At 43.6% G+C, this 16997-nt stretch overlaps 1 protein-coding gene across 3 annotated transcripts in view; it reads right to left on the bottom strand.

The window, feature by feature from the left end:
• The window catches only part of LOC109996735 (storkhead-box protein 2), a 47785-nt gene that overhangs the window by 25748 nt on the left and 5040 nt on the right, over positions 1–16997 (bottom strand). Inside the window, exon 1 of one of the 3 annotated variants that reach the window (XM_020651008.3) lies at positions 8567–9945. The exons of the other annotated variants lie outside the window; for them this stretch is intronic. Within the exon in view, the coding sequence (XP_020506664.1) occupies positions 8567–8774 (208 nt within the window). The 5' untranslated portion in view covers positions 8775–9945. Of the gene's footprint in view, positions 1–8566; positions 9946–16997 lie in introns of those variants that run through there. 3 annotated transcript variants of the gene reach the window in all.

Below are 16997 nucleotides of genomic sequence, written 5' to 3'. Positions count from 1 at the left end.
CACGTGAACTCATGAAGACTTCTGCCCCTCAAATCTTCCTGAGTCATTTATTCACACATGTCCCTCACAGTGGGAAGTTTTTCCAGTCAAACAGGAGGTCAGTCTTAGTGGAAAAAACAAGAAGGGAAATTCAGTTTTTACACTATGTTTTCAAACATGCTACACACACAGGCCAGCATTGCGCACACACACATGCACTAACAGATCCTATGGGCATGCACCAATGGAGAGATCGATGTCAGACAATACACACGACATGAGGGATAGGAGCCACAGGTCTGACTCAAACTCAAACCAGGGCCGCCCCCGCACACAGGGTACGCACACCAGCCACTGGCCTGCGCGTCTCTCTCTCTCTCTCTCTCTCTCTCTCTCTCTCTCTCTCTCTCTCTCTCTCTCTCTCTCTCTCTCTCTCTCTCTCTCTCTCTCTCTCTCTCTCTCTCTCTCTCTCTCTCTCTCTCTCTCTCTCTCTCTCTCTCTCTCTCTCTCTCTCTCTCTCTCTCTCTCTCTCTCTCTCTCTCTCTCTCTCTCTCTCTCTCTCTCTCTCTCTCTCTCTCTCTCTCTCTCTCTCAGCTAGTAGTAGTATTATTGCCTTGATCATTTTTAATGGTGCGTCGGGGGCCAGCAGGATAATTCTCATGTTGATTCAGTGTACAGAGATTTCTCTGACTGATCGTCAGCCTTACACAGAACTTTCTCCAGATACGTGTGCATTGCGCGCCGCTCCGCTCCATTAAGGCGCCGTGCACCCTCGTCAACACCAACAGGCTGCGTTCTCAGAGTTAGCACGGAGCAGCACCGGCGGACAGCTGGAGTGCCGAGGCAAAGGGAGATCCTGCTGTAATTTTACAGATTAATTACAGCACAGCACGGGATAATACGATGTATTTGGTAAAAAAAACGATATAAACACATCAACAAACACACATGAGGTCTTTGTTCTCAACGATCAGGGTGTTTTATTCTGAAAATAAACCGGATGTTTACATGTTGTTTCTGTGTCTGACTTCCTGTCCTGCTCGATCTGCTCTAAGCCTTGTGTACTGCAGAGGACTCTGGACTGTCGGAGATGGGACGCAGCGCAACAAAGACAGAAGAAGCACAGACAATGAATAAAGTAAAATCAGCTCTGCTTATGTGACAGAGACGGACCAAACACGCATCTGGTGGAATTTAAGCTTTACTTTACAGAGACAGATCGCACTAAACATTGGGGTAATAAAACCACAGCAACAAAAAAATCTTAGTCTTAGTTTATCAAGTAACTATATTATTGTTTTGAATCATGTGATCTGTCAGTGTGAACACGGGAAACATGGGCCGTCAGAGGAAGTGATGTCAGAGGAGCATCACTCACGAACAGATGAGTCTCTTCACATCTGTCGAGTCACTCTGACCGCTGATTGGTCCATGTGATGGAAGCTCCGCCTAATCTGCAGACTGACGCTGGAAATGTTTTAGTATGGAGGCACAAGGTGCAACTGTGTGTGTGTGTGTGTGAGTGCGTGAGTGTGTGTCTGCATGTGTGTAATCTGAAAAGCTAGAGGTCAACATCTGGACGTGGACATGAACTCTGAGTCTCTGCATCCGTTTATATTTAACATGAACAGATTTCATACGACCATCTGGGACATATTTATGTAGAGGATGTCACATTTTTGACTAGGCATCTGAAATAAAAATGAAACTATGAGAACATTTGCACAGCGTTTGACCACACAATGTTTGACACTGTAAAGTGTCTTTGAGGGTTTTGAAAAGTAATAAGTATTCTTCCTAACTACGACTCGTAATAAGTTCTATGATTAAAGGACTTGTGCAGTGAAGCAGATCACTCACTGCTTTAAAACTGACCTTTAATCAGGTTTTCCACTTTTTTTATATTTCTTTATTTTTCTATAAAGTGGCCGCTCTCCTTATCAGGTCTTCTGTTATTTTAGGATATTAAATCTTAACCCCTCCTATCTCTGGATTCTTCTGTAAAGTCTGTTTAACATGTGGAGTTTGATCGACAGAGAAATGTCTCAAATGTCTCTCATCATCAGAGATCTCAATCTTCATTAAAACCATAGTAAAAGCATTCTGTTACTACTGTGTGTGTGTGTGTGTGTGTGTGTGTGTGTGTGTGTGTGTGTGTGTGTGAAACAGACAGAGTGGACAGAAATAGCCTGAGCCGCTGCAGGCTCAGGACTGCAGGGGGCGGACCTTCTAAACCAGGCCAGAGCTGTGGACGATCTGATTGGTCAAAATACCATCAAGAGGAGAGAGACAGTGTGTGTGTGTGTGTGCGTTTGACTATATGTGTGTGAGAGAGAAAACAGGGCAAGATGGAGTGCGTGCGTGCGTGCGTGCGTGCGTGCGTGCGTGCGTGCGTGCATGTGTGCGTGCGTGCGTGCGTGCATGCGTGCGTGCATGCGTAGCAGCCCTGAGCATAACTCAGCAGACGGAGAAAAGGAGGAGCTACGATCACATTACAGGAGAGGAGCACCCATTACATCAGCTGGTGTGTGCGTGTGTATATGTGTGTTTGTGTTATGTGTTTGTGTGTGACATCGCCACAGGTCGCAGCACAGTGAGTGCTAATGAGTTCAGGATCTACACTGTAGCTTTGGATGCTTTCAGAGCTGTAGGAAGACGGAAGGAAGAGGAGGAGGAGGAGGAGGAAGAGGAGGAGAAGGAGAAGGAAGAGGTGGAAGAGGAGAAGGAGGAAGAGGAGGAGGAGGGGGAGGAAGAGGAAGAGGAGGAGCAGAACGAGGAGGAGGAGCAGGAAGAGGAGGAAGAGGAGGAATAGGTGGAGGAGGAAGATGAGGAGCAGGACGAGGAGGAGGAGGAAGAGCAGGAAGAGGAGGAGCAGGAAGAGGAGGAAGAGGAGGAAGAGAAGGAGGATGAAGAGGAGGAAGAGGAGGAGCAGGACGAGGAGGAAGAGGAAGAGCAAGAAGAGGAGGAGCAGGACGAGGAGGAAGAGGAGGAAGAGAAGGAGGATGATGAGGAGGAAGAGGAGGAGGAGCAGGAAGAGGAGGAGGAGGAGGAGCAGGATGAAGTGGAGGAGTAGGAGAGGGGGAGGAGGAAGAGGAAGATGAGGAGGAGCAGGATGAAGTGGAGGAGTAGGAGAGGGGGAGGAGGAAGAGGAGGAAGATGAGGAGGAGGAGCAGGATGAAGTGGAGGAGCAGGAGAGGGGGAGGAGGAAGAGGAAGATGAGGAGGAGGGGGGATTGAGAATATAGCATAAACATAAAAACACATCCAGCTGGTGTCATACTGTTATAACTTTTAAAAACCATGAAGTAAAATATTAAATAATTCCAGTTTATGAGCATAAAAGCTGGAACATATCAAACTGAGAACAAAGAACAAGCTGCGACAAAAACTAACTGCTGCGTTGGGTTCTGTCCGCCGCTTTCAGGCCAAAAAGTTGCACTGTTCACACCAAACCGAAAGCAGCATGATGCCCATTAGATTGTGCGAAGGGTAATTACACTCCATACCAGCAGCAGTCTGATAGTTATCACACAAAGTGGAAAACCGAAATACCGAAATACCGTGCTCAGTCTTCACCCCGAGTTTCTCCTGTCAAACCCCTAGGAGTGAGCTGATGTGAGAACGCAGCAGGATATTCTCCGGAGAATTCACTTCGAGCCAATAGAAGGGGGAGTGACATTTTTCTACTGTGACCCCCCCTCCCATCTGACAGGGATTGTCTCCCGCTGTGAGGAGCATATGTGAACAACCAGGTCAGGAGAATATCAGGAGCAGTCCTCCTGAAATGATCTTTGATATGTTGTGCATAGGTGAAAACGGCTTATTTGTAATATACTGAATACAGCAAACAAAGTGATGGGGAGGACACACACACACGGACACACGGACACACACAGCCTGAGAATGTGCACAGTCCTGATTGTCTCTACACTGATCATTGAGCTCTAACACTGCTCCTCCAGTCTGCTCTGAACATGTGATGTCAGAGTTTCAGAGTGACAGTGGACGTTAAACTGAGGTCTGCTGTGCATTAAAATATCTGACAGGAAACGTCAACCTCATTGCCGTTACTTAACTGTTTCAGTCCTCGATATGTTCACCATGTGATGAGACCACACGTGTTTCCATATGATGCTTTTATTCTGAATCTAGTTCTCTCCCTCTTCTTACAGTCGTCTGTGCACCTGTATGTTAATGAAGCACTCCTTTTGACTGTAAATAAAACTGTTTTCTAAAAGCCCGGCCCCCCGAACAACACATCTGAACACACATGTATATAGACCGATGAACCAGAGGTTGACAAGCCGCCATTACTTCGACGGCCTCTCCCTTCTGCAGCCGCAGGTTTGAAAGCGAGCAGGTCTAAAAAGCGAACATTGGTCTACTTTAAAAAATAATTGTATACGTTACTTTAACAACGTGAAACAACATGTTTCTTCGTCTTTCTGAGGATGATTTGTTGTTCATTCGGCGCCTGTTTTGACGTCATGTTGATAAAGTGATGGAGAATATGAGTCCTTAAGTTGTGTTTTATTTTGAAATTGACTGGACGCTCTGTGTGTTTCCTTGTCTGACTTCCTGTCCAGGTTGTCTTATTCTCTCTGGATTGACGTGTGCCTGCAGCGTAAAATAGAATCACATCATATTTGAAACGGAGCATAGTAGAAGCTAACTACGGCGTAGTACGGCGTATATGAAGTGTGGGTTGAACACATGAATCTACAGAATTGTATTTCACAAGGAGGATTAGATGCAGCAGTTGATAATGAAGCTTGTAGAATAACGTTACATTAAACAAGATGTCGTCACATTATGTGGCGGCTGGTTGATTTTTCTTGATTTCTGCGTTATGAAATCAGGTAATTGTTGTAAAAGATGTCTAATATGTCTAATCTAAATAAGCTGTCTGACATTTTTAATCTAACTATGAGAACTGCTGTCCACAGTAATGGCCGCCACCACAAGATGGCAGCGCCCACAAACGGGAATCGGTCTATAGTTATGGAAAACAAACTGTTGAAGTGAAGACTTATAAACATCAGGAGCCGGGCATGTGGGGCGTCGCTCCCTTCAATCCTTAAGAGTAGAACGTCTACTACGCTGATGGATGAAAAATTACATTTTTATTTTTGAATAATGCATAGAAATAAGAAAAGGTAGGACCAGAAAAGTTTTTGAACTTCTTCCTATCCCTTTTGAACATGAACTATATTATTTGAGTTATTTATTTGTTGCTAAGGATCCTGAGGGTCCCGTTTTTGTTTTCTTTTTTATTGCTTATACTTTTTATTTTGTGTTTGAATTATCTTAACATGTTCAATAAATTGGCTAATAAAAAAATTATAATAATACTATAATAATAATAATAATAAATTCATAAACGAATGTGTAGTCTGTCAACGCCAGTCTATTTCTGTGTCAGTTAGAGAGGCACCGACCGTCTTTTTTTCAGTTCACTTTTATATCATAACTAATAGTGTTGTTGTTGTTGTTGGTATTATCTGTAAAGCTACACAATGCTGTAGTAAACCCAGCTGGAGAGGTGCCAGTCCACTTCCTGAGCACTGCCTTGAGCAAGGCACCGAACCCCAAAAAACTGCTCTGGAGCATTCGCTGTGGGCAGCCCCACTCACTCTGAGACCTCTCCATTAGTGCATATTCATAGGATCCTGTTTGTGCATGTGTGTTCATGTTCATTAATCAGAGTGTAAAACCAAATTTCCGAAAGTATAAATTAATATAAAACAGGAAGCAGCAACAACTGTCAGGTTTTATAAAATAAATCTTTTAAACTGAAGTGTAAGAATTATACCTTTGGAGCTGCTCAATCTCGTCTGAACGTCGTCATGGAGACTATTTGTGGGCACTTCTTACAGTTCAGTCTGAACGTCTTCAAAGTGAGACTGTGCAAGTCGAGAATGTTTTAAGTGCGCGACAATCTTTCTTGATCTGTGACGTGGATCTGCGTCATCAGTCTGATACTAACTATATTATTTAAATCTCTAGTGTCAATACTGAAACTTCCTGGTTATGAGGCAAAACACAATTGAACATAATGGTGCGTTCCATTTGATTTTAGAACTTCAGTAACCAGAGTTCAAAATCCAAGATGGCCGCTCCATGCATCAACAGTGAAGTAAAAGCTGTACACTATGTGTGTACTAGCAACTTACTATTGTTACTGTTTAATAAAATCAATCACATGTTGTTGTGTTTCTTTGGCGCAGAAACTATCGCATAGTGTTATAGACTGGTAAGGTTCTCCTGGAGGCGTCCATCTTGTTTTCCTACTTGTTACCAATTTGTTAACTCGGGTGTGTAGACCAATATGATGTCAACAATAAAGTAGACAATAAAGTAGACTAATGTGACGTCATTCCCAGCTCCGACATCCTACTCCCAAGAAAAATTGAACGTTTGCAAGTCAGGTGACCTGAAGCTTCCCTCTGATTGGCTTCTGTGCCTCAGAGACTCCCTAAATGTTTTTCCCTCTCATGTGATTGGACAACTGACCAACCTGTCATCTTCACAGGTTTTTTTTCCCAAAAAAGGTTATCAACCCACTGCCATTTATAACTACTGATGCACAACCACCCCTAACCCTAACCCTAACCCTTCCCCGGAGAATAATGCACCAGCCGCCACGGACGTTCTTGTGAAGGTTCGGTCCTTAAGATATTTATAAAAGCAACTTCAGAGTGAATGATGACTACAAAAAGGGATGTGAGTACAGGAGGCTCTACTGAATGAACTCGTTAATATTTTGAACACAGCGAACTCAGATCAAAGTTTTGAATTGTGAACTATGAACACGAACTAGCTCATCTTAATCTCTGTGGACTCAACTTTGAGCTAGCTCGTTTTAAGTGTGGACTTGCACAACAGTGCTCACACAATCAGAGGTTAAAGCTGTGTTAAATGATGATGAATGAGACTCTGTAGCTCCGGTCCGTCCTGCTGAGAGCTGTTGGTTTTATTCCATAGTCTCTCTGAGGTTACTATGAGAACAGAAGACGCTCTGATGGTATGCTGCTCAGCTGTCACACGATACAAAATATCCCATTCAGAACTTTAATACAACCCCAACTCATCCATTCAACCCCCTCATCTTCTCACCCAACGCATCCATTAAGACCCCACATTTCCTTTCAGCCAATCACAGCCTGTCATAAGGGTTTAAAGTTCCCACAGTTCAACCAGACGTACAGATCTACTCACTGTTTTCACATATTCACTACTAAAAGTTTAGAGGCATTTTCAGACAGTCCACCGCTGACATCTTTCTGAGTTCATCTTTCAGTTTTTCCCTGTTAGATGGGAGGAGGAAGGGTCTCAGGCGGCGGGACTTGATGTTAAAAAGACTGCAGCAATATGAGATGGCAGACGAGGCAACAGAGTCTGACACTAAAATGGCAGTTTTTTAATTTCATGTACTTATAACTGACATATTCACCGTAAATAACACACACCGGCAAGCAGATAAGTGTATGAAGCACCTTCATTACGTGCGTCATCAGCCCTCACATTCACTCAAAGTTAATTCACCTCCTGCATCATCTGGTGGAAATTTTACGAGCCATCTTTATGACAGAAAAATACTGAAACCTTTCTGAGAATGTCATTGCTGCTGTGTTTCAAAGTTATTCTTTAGTTTGAAGCAGAGACAGATCATCACACTAGGAAGGATGTGTGGTTCTTTGTTTCCAGTTATTTTTATATTTATCAAAAGTTGTCACAAATAAGTTAAATCACAACTGTCGCCCTGACCCGTCGCACTTCTGTTAATCATAAGAACAGTAAAAACACAAAGACACAAGCTCCTGCATGTGAAGCATTAAGAAAATATCATCTTTAGCCCACAGCAGACGTGAGATGTTCCTAGGCCAATCATTTCCCTGTCGATCAAAGGAAATCAAAATTCAGACTATCCGAATCATCTAAAGGTAAGAAAACGATTCAGCACAATGAATTCAAAACTGTCTGTGGTAACAATGTAATTTAGTCTAAGTAGCTAACGTTAGCAGTACTAGCTTCCACGAGCCTTCTGATCTCCTTGAAGGTTAAGGTCCACATACCTGTGCTGAACGTGGTTACTCACTGCGGTCGATACGTCAGATTAACCCTGACACACGACCTAGGTACAACTTTATCTACATTTTCTAAACCAACTGACAAACGGCGCTGCTCCTACAGCAGACTGGAATAGATCCTGAATAAAGAAAACAAAAACAAAAAGGGAATGTTTTGTGAATCGAGAGTCAATGTTTGGGCTAAGATACTGGAAGTTTCACACCCCTAAAAAAAGGATGTTTTACACCCGACTCGCAGAAAGAACTCAGAACTGATTTAATCATCTTTTAAAAATCTGTCAACTGATTCTTAAAGGTGTAAAACCTTTGAATGGATGAACTGATCAGACACTTGTGTGAGGCCCCTTTGATAACTAAGTTGGTAAAGCGGAGTGTCAGAGATCTCAATCAGATCATTAACAGTTTCTCTCAATCAGACCTCCATAAACCGGAGCCTGTGTTAAACCTGGTTAGTCTGTGTTTTGTCTGTGTGTGTGTTGTTGTGTTGTTGTACAGTACCTGGGTGTGTGTATGCTGGTGGGCTCTGACACGCATACTGTGGAGGGTAGCGGTGTCTCTTGCTGTGTTTTTGGACTTTGTAGTCCTTTTCACTGCGGGAGCGTCGGCTCTTGAGTGGCTCAGAGGAGGCTGCAGGAGGCAGCAGGCGCTCGATCAGGTCCGAGCTGGGCCAGGCACGCCTCAGCGTGCTGCTGCTAGTCTTCTTCATCCTCTGCAGGCCGCCAGGCAGTCAGCCACAGATCTATCGACAACACTCAGTCAAACTGTTCTTCCTCTAAAAAAAAAAACTTCAGATTTGTTGGGTCGGACGTTTGACCCGAGGCTGCAGGTTCACAATTTGTCACGTGATCTCCATCCTGGGGCGTAAGTGTCAATAAATCAGCTGATGACAAACAACAACCTCCATGATGAGAAATAAAGACACAGAGTCCTCACTCTGACACACTCGGTCATGGTCACATCCCTGTTGACATGACCGAGAACTCCACAGAGATGAGTCAAGAGAGGACACCGAGCGGAGAGAGTCAGCTGGGAGATCCCTTCAACTCGCACACACACCAAACACACACTGGATACAAAAACACACACACACCAAACAGACACTCAGCAAGCCAAGGTGTTCACAGCACTCCAGAAGCTAGCTGTTAGCCTAGCATGCTGCTTCAGCATCAGTCCTTCCTGCCGTTAGCTTTAGCTTTAGCATGACGAATGGGACGGTTAGAGAGGTCTCCAGGCTGTGGAAGGCGGTAAAAAGACCAGCGTGGACCTTCATCAGAGAGACAAAAGCCTGAGCAGAGAAGGGAGGGAAGACGGAGAGATGGGAGAGAGGGGGAGACAGAGGGGGAAGAAGGGGGCGCTAATACAAAAGATAGCAAGAGGAGAGAAGCTGTTCAGCCAGCGGAGGGAGGAAACGACACGATCTCCCCTCTACCTCCATCCATCCACGACTGCTCCTCCAGGACGCCGTCACACACACCAGCTGTTGATCCTTTGGGAAAACAGTGTGTGTGGGTGTGTGTGTGTCAGTGTGTATATGTGAGAGAGAGCAAGGCGGTGTGCACGGATCGGTGAGGAGATGATGGCGGGCGTGTAAAAGAGAGAAATCCATGAAAACAGAGCTTGTAGTCAGGACAAAGGGTTAATCCAGAGCAGAGCGAGCGCTGCCTCTCCTTTGTCTGCTCGTCCGTCCACTCGCCCCTCTCTCTCTCTTCCTCGCTCTCTGGTCGCTCGCTCTGCCGCTCAGCGTGTTGTTGTGGGAGAAAAGGAGAAGGAGGAGGGAGGAATCATGTCAGTCAACACCCCAACCTCCCCCCTGCTCTCCTCATCCCCCAAAAATTTGAAGCCTGCTTAGTGAGCCCATTTGTGTTTCTGAAAGGAACTGAGGGAAATGTTAACCCTTGTGTGTGTGTGTGTGTGTGTGTGTGAGGGTGTGTGTTTGTATGCATTTAAAGTCAAGCTGGATAGAAGCCAAGCCGATGAGCCAACCAATCAGCACACAGCTCTAAGTTGACTCTCTAGTTAGCAACACACTGACCAAATGCTGCAACAGGCAGCAACACAGGCAGCGCCGTATTTATAGAGTGATACACTGTTTCAAGTATCAACCTCCGGAAAACTGCAGCTCCTCTCATGTCCACTAGAGTCTGTCTCCTGCAGTGAGTTAGTCCCCATAGAGCCCCATGTTAAAATGTCCAACTTTACAGCTGCAGTTCCTCCAGTGTCCACTAGAGTCTGTCTCCTGCAGTGAGTCAGTTCTCATAGAGCCTCATGTTAAAATGTCTAACTTTACAGCTGCAGTTCCTCCAGTGTCCACTAGAGTCTGTCTCCTGTAGTGAGTCAGTCCCCATAGAGCCCCATGTTAAAATGTCCAACTTTACAGCTGCAGTTCCTCCAGTGTCCACTAGAGTCTGTCTCCTGCAGTGAGTCAGTCCTCATAGAGCCCCATGTTAAAATGTCCAACTTTACAGCTGCAGTTCCTCCAGTGTCCACTAGAGTCTGTCTCCTGCAGTAAGTCAGTCCTCATAGAGCCCCATGTTAAAATGTCCAACTTTACAGCTGCAGTTCCTCCAGTGTCCACTAAAGTCTGTCTCCTGTAGTGAGTCAGTCCCCATAGAGCCCCATGTTAAAATGTCCAACTTTACAGCTGCAGTTCCTCCAGTGTCCACTAGAGTCTGACTCCTGCAGTGAGTCAGTCCTCATAGAGCCCCATGTTAAAATGTCCAACTTTACAGCTGCAGTTCCTCCAGTGTCCACTAGAGTCTGTCTCCTGTAGTGAGTCAGTTCTCATAGAGCCCCATGTTAAAATGTCCAACTTTACAGCTGCAGTTCCTCCAGTGTCCACTAGAGTCTGTCTCCTGCAGTAAGTCAGTCCTCATAGAGCCCCATGTTAAAATGTCCAACTTTACAGCTGCAGTTTCTCCAGTGTCCACTAGAGCCTGTCTCCTGCATTGAGTCAGTCCTCATAGAGCTCCATGTTAAAATAAACATGTTTACAGTCTGGTACAAAAACAGTTTGGGTCTCTAGAGCTCATTTCTCTCTTCATGACAACTGTAAGGGCCTAATATTTATACTACTCACCTGTTTACATTATACTAAGGCAGGGGCATGGCCTCTTTGAGTGACAGGTGGGAGCTGGTTCCTGTCTGCAAGATGTAAACTCTGGGCTGTGTTTGTGCTGCTGGAGCCTTTAATTTAAAGGTTTATTTTTGGGCATTTTATGCCTTTTTCTAAAGACAGTAGAGTGGATAGAGTCAGAAACCCGGAGAAGGAGGGTGGGGATTTACATGTGGGGCGCCGGGAGAGGAGCCCTAGGTGGAGCCCGAACCCAGGCCCTTGGAGAACCACAGCCTCCATACTACGCTATTTGCGCCAGCTGCTGGGGCCTTTTTCATGTAAATATCAGACAAGGGAACAGACAAAAAAAGACCACAACCTCAATTATTTTAATTACTTCATGCAACCCTCACTTCACGCTGAACATGTGCTACATGTTAGTTCTCTCAGTTGTTCAGTTAAACTACAAATTCAGAAAATGGCACAGTTATGTTCAAAACCAAGCGGAAACCTCAGGTGTTGAAAAATTAGGCACATGTGGAAGTGCAAAATCCTGCAGTTCCTCGAGTGTCCGTACACACCCATTTTAAAAAGCCTGTTTTTACAGCAGAGATTAACATGTTTACAGCCTGGTTAAAAAAAAACAGGTCTGATTAGTTATTCTCCATCACACACTGTGCGGGGGTTTAATTTTTTAAGTTAGTTTTCATTTTATGAATAAATAGTGTTATCCATAGTTACTTGGCGCATAGCTGACATGATTGACAGGCGGGCGCGGTGTAGCGGTTTGTCAGGATTCTTAAAACCCGCCTCAGACTCTTTAACAGCATCACCACCTTATGACTCATAAATAATGCTACACACTCAGGGTCCGAAATAAATTTTTTGACTCACCGGCCAAGGTGGCAGGTAGATGAAAAAACTCACCGGCCAAACATATTTTTTTACCGGCCAAAATAACAAATTGTGTTTTTGTGTCCTATACACATCTGTTACAGTAAATTGAAATGAGAAGGCATTATGTTTTGTTTAATCAATAACAAATTTAAGTCACAGATTCGATCATGTCATCACATCAGGAAACTGAGAAATTGTGTTCTGCTGTCATATCCAGAGCTAGTCCATATCCAGTGCTGAACAGGTCGATAGAATCAGTTCAATTAACTCGCGGCCGCTAGCATATCTAAAGTGTTTGTAACGCAGCGCTGTTTCACAGAGTCTGTGTGGAGATGTTCACAGACTTATGACGTTGCTATCGCTAAGTTAGCTGCAGACCCGGTGAGAGTGAACGGAGAAAAGTCGAACTGACCGTGTGTGTGTGTTTGTGTGTGCATGTATGTGTGTGCATTAGGCATGCAACAATTCTCAATAAAATATTGAACTGTTTGGTACGGCATCCACGGTTCAATACTGACTTGTGAATTGCGGTTTTAACGGTTTGGCGTTTAACTAGTTTCCGTGCATTGTATTTCTCTCTAAATTGGCTCTGTCTGTGTGTGCCTGTGAGTCAGCGCGCAGGGATGCGGAAACCCCGCCGCAAAGTGAGTTAATAGCCAATCACCACGCGCTAAGGTTTGGTGACGCTGACAACAACATTACGGGTGCATCCGAATTGTCCCTCCTATCTCCTTTCACTATCCACTTTACCTTAACCCCGCGAAAACGTCATGAGGTTATGGAAAGATGTTAGGAGAATTCATAAAGGATTTAGGGAAAGACGATCTCATTGCTCTAACAATCCGACCGCATTTTCCACTAGGCAACGTCATTAAATGCGACGGGCCGGCGGAGGTTAATGACGTGGGTCTGCTGTATTGAAACTACAATGTTCCGAAAATGGACTACAAAAAACGCATCTAAAAAACTCTTTCTGTGCCTTCTTACCGGTGAAATAATCCTAATTTTCAAAAGGTTGGGATTGAAATAAAAGAAATATAGACTACCAGGCTACAAGTAAGAAAAGTGAAACCATCACCTTCCTGTCCACTCAGAAATCAACATCAAAATAAATATGAAATTAATTGTTACATGTATGCAAGACAAGAATGTACAACTGAAGAAATGCACAAAACATTCTGAATTGAATGAAATATGTTGAATAAAACATCATCTGATAAAAATGTCTCTTATCTTTTATCTCTTACATGATCTGTGTCACTTTACGATCATCGTTAATGTTCGTGAATGGTCGGATGCGCGAGTCGCTTTAAATGTTGCGGCCGCAAGGAATTGTGGGGCGGCATATCTCATCTCCTTTCGTAAAGGATGGTCCAGTGTATCCTATGCTAAAGGAGGTTATAAAGGAAGCATTGACCCACCTTTCCTTAACTTTTAGAGAATTCGAATGGCTCTTATCATGGCCGCCACTTAACTGCTTCCGGGGTTAAGGTAAAGTGGATAGTGAAAGGAGATAGAAAGGGGACAATTCGGATGCACCCTACATTTAGCACAGCGAGCAGTGAGGGGGAGCCAGGCCCGGAGTGGCTAATCGGGAGGACCGGGACAATTCCCGGTGGGCCGGGCTGCCTGAAGGGCCGCCAGAGCCGGTACAGTGACAGTCTATAGATCATACAGGCTGCAGTCATTGCTCAAGTAGCGTACCTCATTATGACAAAAACATGCATTAAAAGATAACTGTGGGTCTGCTCTACAGTTTACCAGTGAAGTATGTGAACTAAATGGCAGGCTGCTGTCTGTTAACTAACTGATGTCTTTCAACATCAACTGAGTGCTCCTCTGTCTGTGCGTCTGCGCATCACACTCACTGCTCTTATTAAAAACTCTAAACTGGTCATAAACCACGTCTGAACCTTCAGTGTGAGGTTTGATGTCTTTTGAAGTGTTCTTAAATCGTTTGAGCTGCTGTTAATACTCAAAATATTTACAATACTGAACATTACAAGAATACGTAAGGAGCGGTAATCGTAACTAAAAGAGAAATAGGACAGTATGCCACCAATGCACTTTTTTGTTGACATTCATTGAGCTAATTGTAGTTTACTTCATGTTTAAATCCAATCTGACCTTTGCAATAGGCTGAAAGGAGAGCACCTGAATTTGTTTTGCTTCAAAGTAAAATAAATAGTTTTAAAATGAAAAAAAGTAGCTCTCTTTCTAAATCCCTTGATGTTCTGTAAAATTTGCCTAAAACACTTAACACTGGAAACATTTTAATGGCCCGGCCCGTCAGAGCCGAACCGAACCATGAACCGTGACCAAAAAACTGAGGTACGTATTGAACCGTGGGCTGACTGTATTGTTGCATCCCTAGTGTACATGTACATGTACATGTTTGATTTTTAACTTCTTGTTATTTTTGATAATTACATTCCTGTTTCTTGAGCTGTTGTGACAAAAAAAATCTTAGCTCCAGCTCTCAGCCTGTCGTTAGGTTGACTGAAAGTTAGGCTGAGACAGCATTTCCAGCATGGAGACCGCCATCGATGGGACTCCAGCGCCCGCTGCAGGAACAGAGATGTAACGTCACACAGGTGCATCCATTAATATTTACAGTCTATGGTTCAATGCTGAGCTCTGCTGGAACTACTTCGTAAACCCTAATGTGCTGATAAACTGTATATTTTAATTCATTTCATGAACTGGAATGTGAACTGTCCCTCCCATGGTTGGTATGTGCACATTACATTTTTCCTACAAGTCATATTAACAGTCAAAAGGCTGTCCAATCAATGTTGCCAACACATTTAGACAATGTGCTGTGCGGATTGTTTTACAGTGATTTTAGTGCTCGAGTACTCGCATTACAGCTCATGAACCAAAACCTGAGAACTCACTAAATTTGTTTTAACGTTGTTTCTGTTTCTGCGGTGTGCTGCTCATCAGTACTTTGAATCCCAGTTCTGATGAAAGTGATGGTCATATTACCCAGGGTTATAAATTGCTCCTAAACTGAAAAACATCAAGAAAACAGTAGCATAGACCTGTGTTTATTCGGTCATCTTCGTAAAATCTTCAACAGTATAAAAGATCAGCACTTCGAGTAATCGGGCACTTGTACACATCCCCAAGGCTGCAGTAGTTTGTGTGCATTTGTTTGTTATTCCAAACAAGACCGTCTTCTATTTCTGGGTCCGATAAGATATCAGGGAGAGAAAAAATCTGATACCGATAAACCGGCCGATATATTCTATGTTCGATCTGCAGAGATAGATCGATACACATTTATTGCGTTGATCCCCCAAATTAGTTAGTTATCAACATTTGTGGAAAAATATTTATAATGAAGACAAGACGGTCACTCAACTGGAAAGTAACTGAGCATGAGCATGCGTCACCGCTCGACACTCTGGGGAGTAATGATGCTTGTTGTAATCCATATAGCGCCCCCTGCTGGTGAAAGAGAATTGCTGTTGTAATTAAATAATACTATAATGTCGGAGCATTAAATTAGCCAATACCTATAGTCGCTGGATATGCTAATATATAATCGGCTGGCCGATTAATCGGTCGGGCTCTCATTGAAAAGCGTTTGATTTTTATTAGAAGTGAATAAAGTTTAAAAAGCTGGTATCCTGACAAACCATCTCCAACAGGCACAAATCTGACATAAAGCGCCATCTTATGGTTGTTAAACAACATCTACAGCACATAAATCCTGGATCAAAATAAAGTGAGAGAAACATTAGACCCACATCTCACACTGAGGAGGTTTTTTCTTTATTGGGTGACACTGTGACGTCCTGCTGTGGAGAATAGGTGTCTTTATTTTATATTTTATTCTCTACATGGATCATACACATTCAGAACACAGCCCTGCCAGCTGCAGAGGACTGATTATAACGTTCGTGCATGTAAGAAATGCTAATCTACTGATAGGCAGCAGGGGGCAGCACTGATTAATTTATACTGTGACTTGGGACAGAGACGGGTAACATTCAGGTGACCACTAGCATTACTGCATCATCATGTAACTTCCGGTTCCGGGTCGCTGCTCGTGCGGAAGACCGGCCGGCTCACAGAGCAGTTATTTAGCGTTTATTTAGCATTTATTACGTTTTTCTACTGTTTATTTTTTCTTTAGATATATTCTTTTCCATGTTTTTTTTAAATTGGCACTTTCTATTTAGGTTAAAATGTTTTGTTTACTTGCACTGTTGTTAATTTACTGCTCTGTGTGCCTTTGAATTGCCCCCCGGGGACAAATAAAGTTTTTTGAATTGAATGAATTGATCACACAAACTGAAACATTAATGTGATTCATGTCAGCTATGAACCACTGCGGACTGAAAACACCACAGAGGAAGAACACAGAGGAAGTACATTTAACTGTGTACTGTCTCCATCTAGTGGACAAACACACATACAGCGTGACACAGGATTTAAAGGCTCCATAAAAAGATTCATAAAGCACCTGCAGTAAGGGGATTCAGTATGAGAGAAACAAACCCTGAGGATCACTCAGCAGCTCAGCACAGGGCCAAAGTACGGTGGCCCAACGACAAATCAGAAATTGGATATTGGATATGCTGTCAACCTTTCACAACATTCAAATGAGGATACGTATTTGTTGTTGTGCTTTGCACTTCAGGGCCACCATACTGAAGTGGCAACAATAGATACAGCAGGGAGGTTTGACTTCTTTAGAAACTACAAACACATAACTGGAAAGAAGGGTATAAATAAATAAGCAACAACACAATGCAATGTCCGTGTTCATTTGGCAGATAAATAAACACTGTCTCAGGCCTTGTTCACACGTAGGAAGTCTATTTTTTTTAAAACGTATCTTTCTTGTTTTGGCCTTTCGTATACAATCGGCATTTGAGGTCACTGAAAAGGCACCTTCAGTAAAACTCCTTCCAGGGTGAAAGTGTTCAGAAACTCTGTTTAAGGTGTTTCTGTGTAGACAGGGAAAAC

Source organism: Labrus bergylta, chromosome 9 (genome assembly GCF_963930695.1).
Source record: "Labrus bergylta chromosome 9, fLabBer1.1, whole genome shotgun sequence".
In the NCBI taxonomy this organism is placed as follows: Eukaryota; Metazoa; Chordata; class Actinopteri; order Labriformes; family Labridae; genus Labrus; species Labrus bergylta.
Note: the sequence above shows the minus strand (reverse complement) of the source record. Positions and strands in the feature narration are given on the sequence as shown.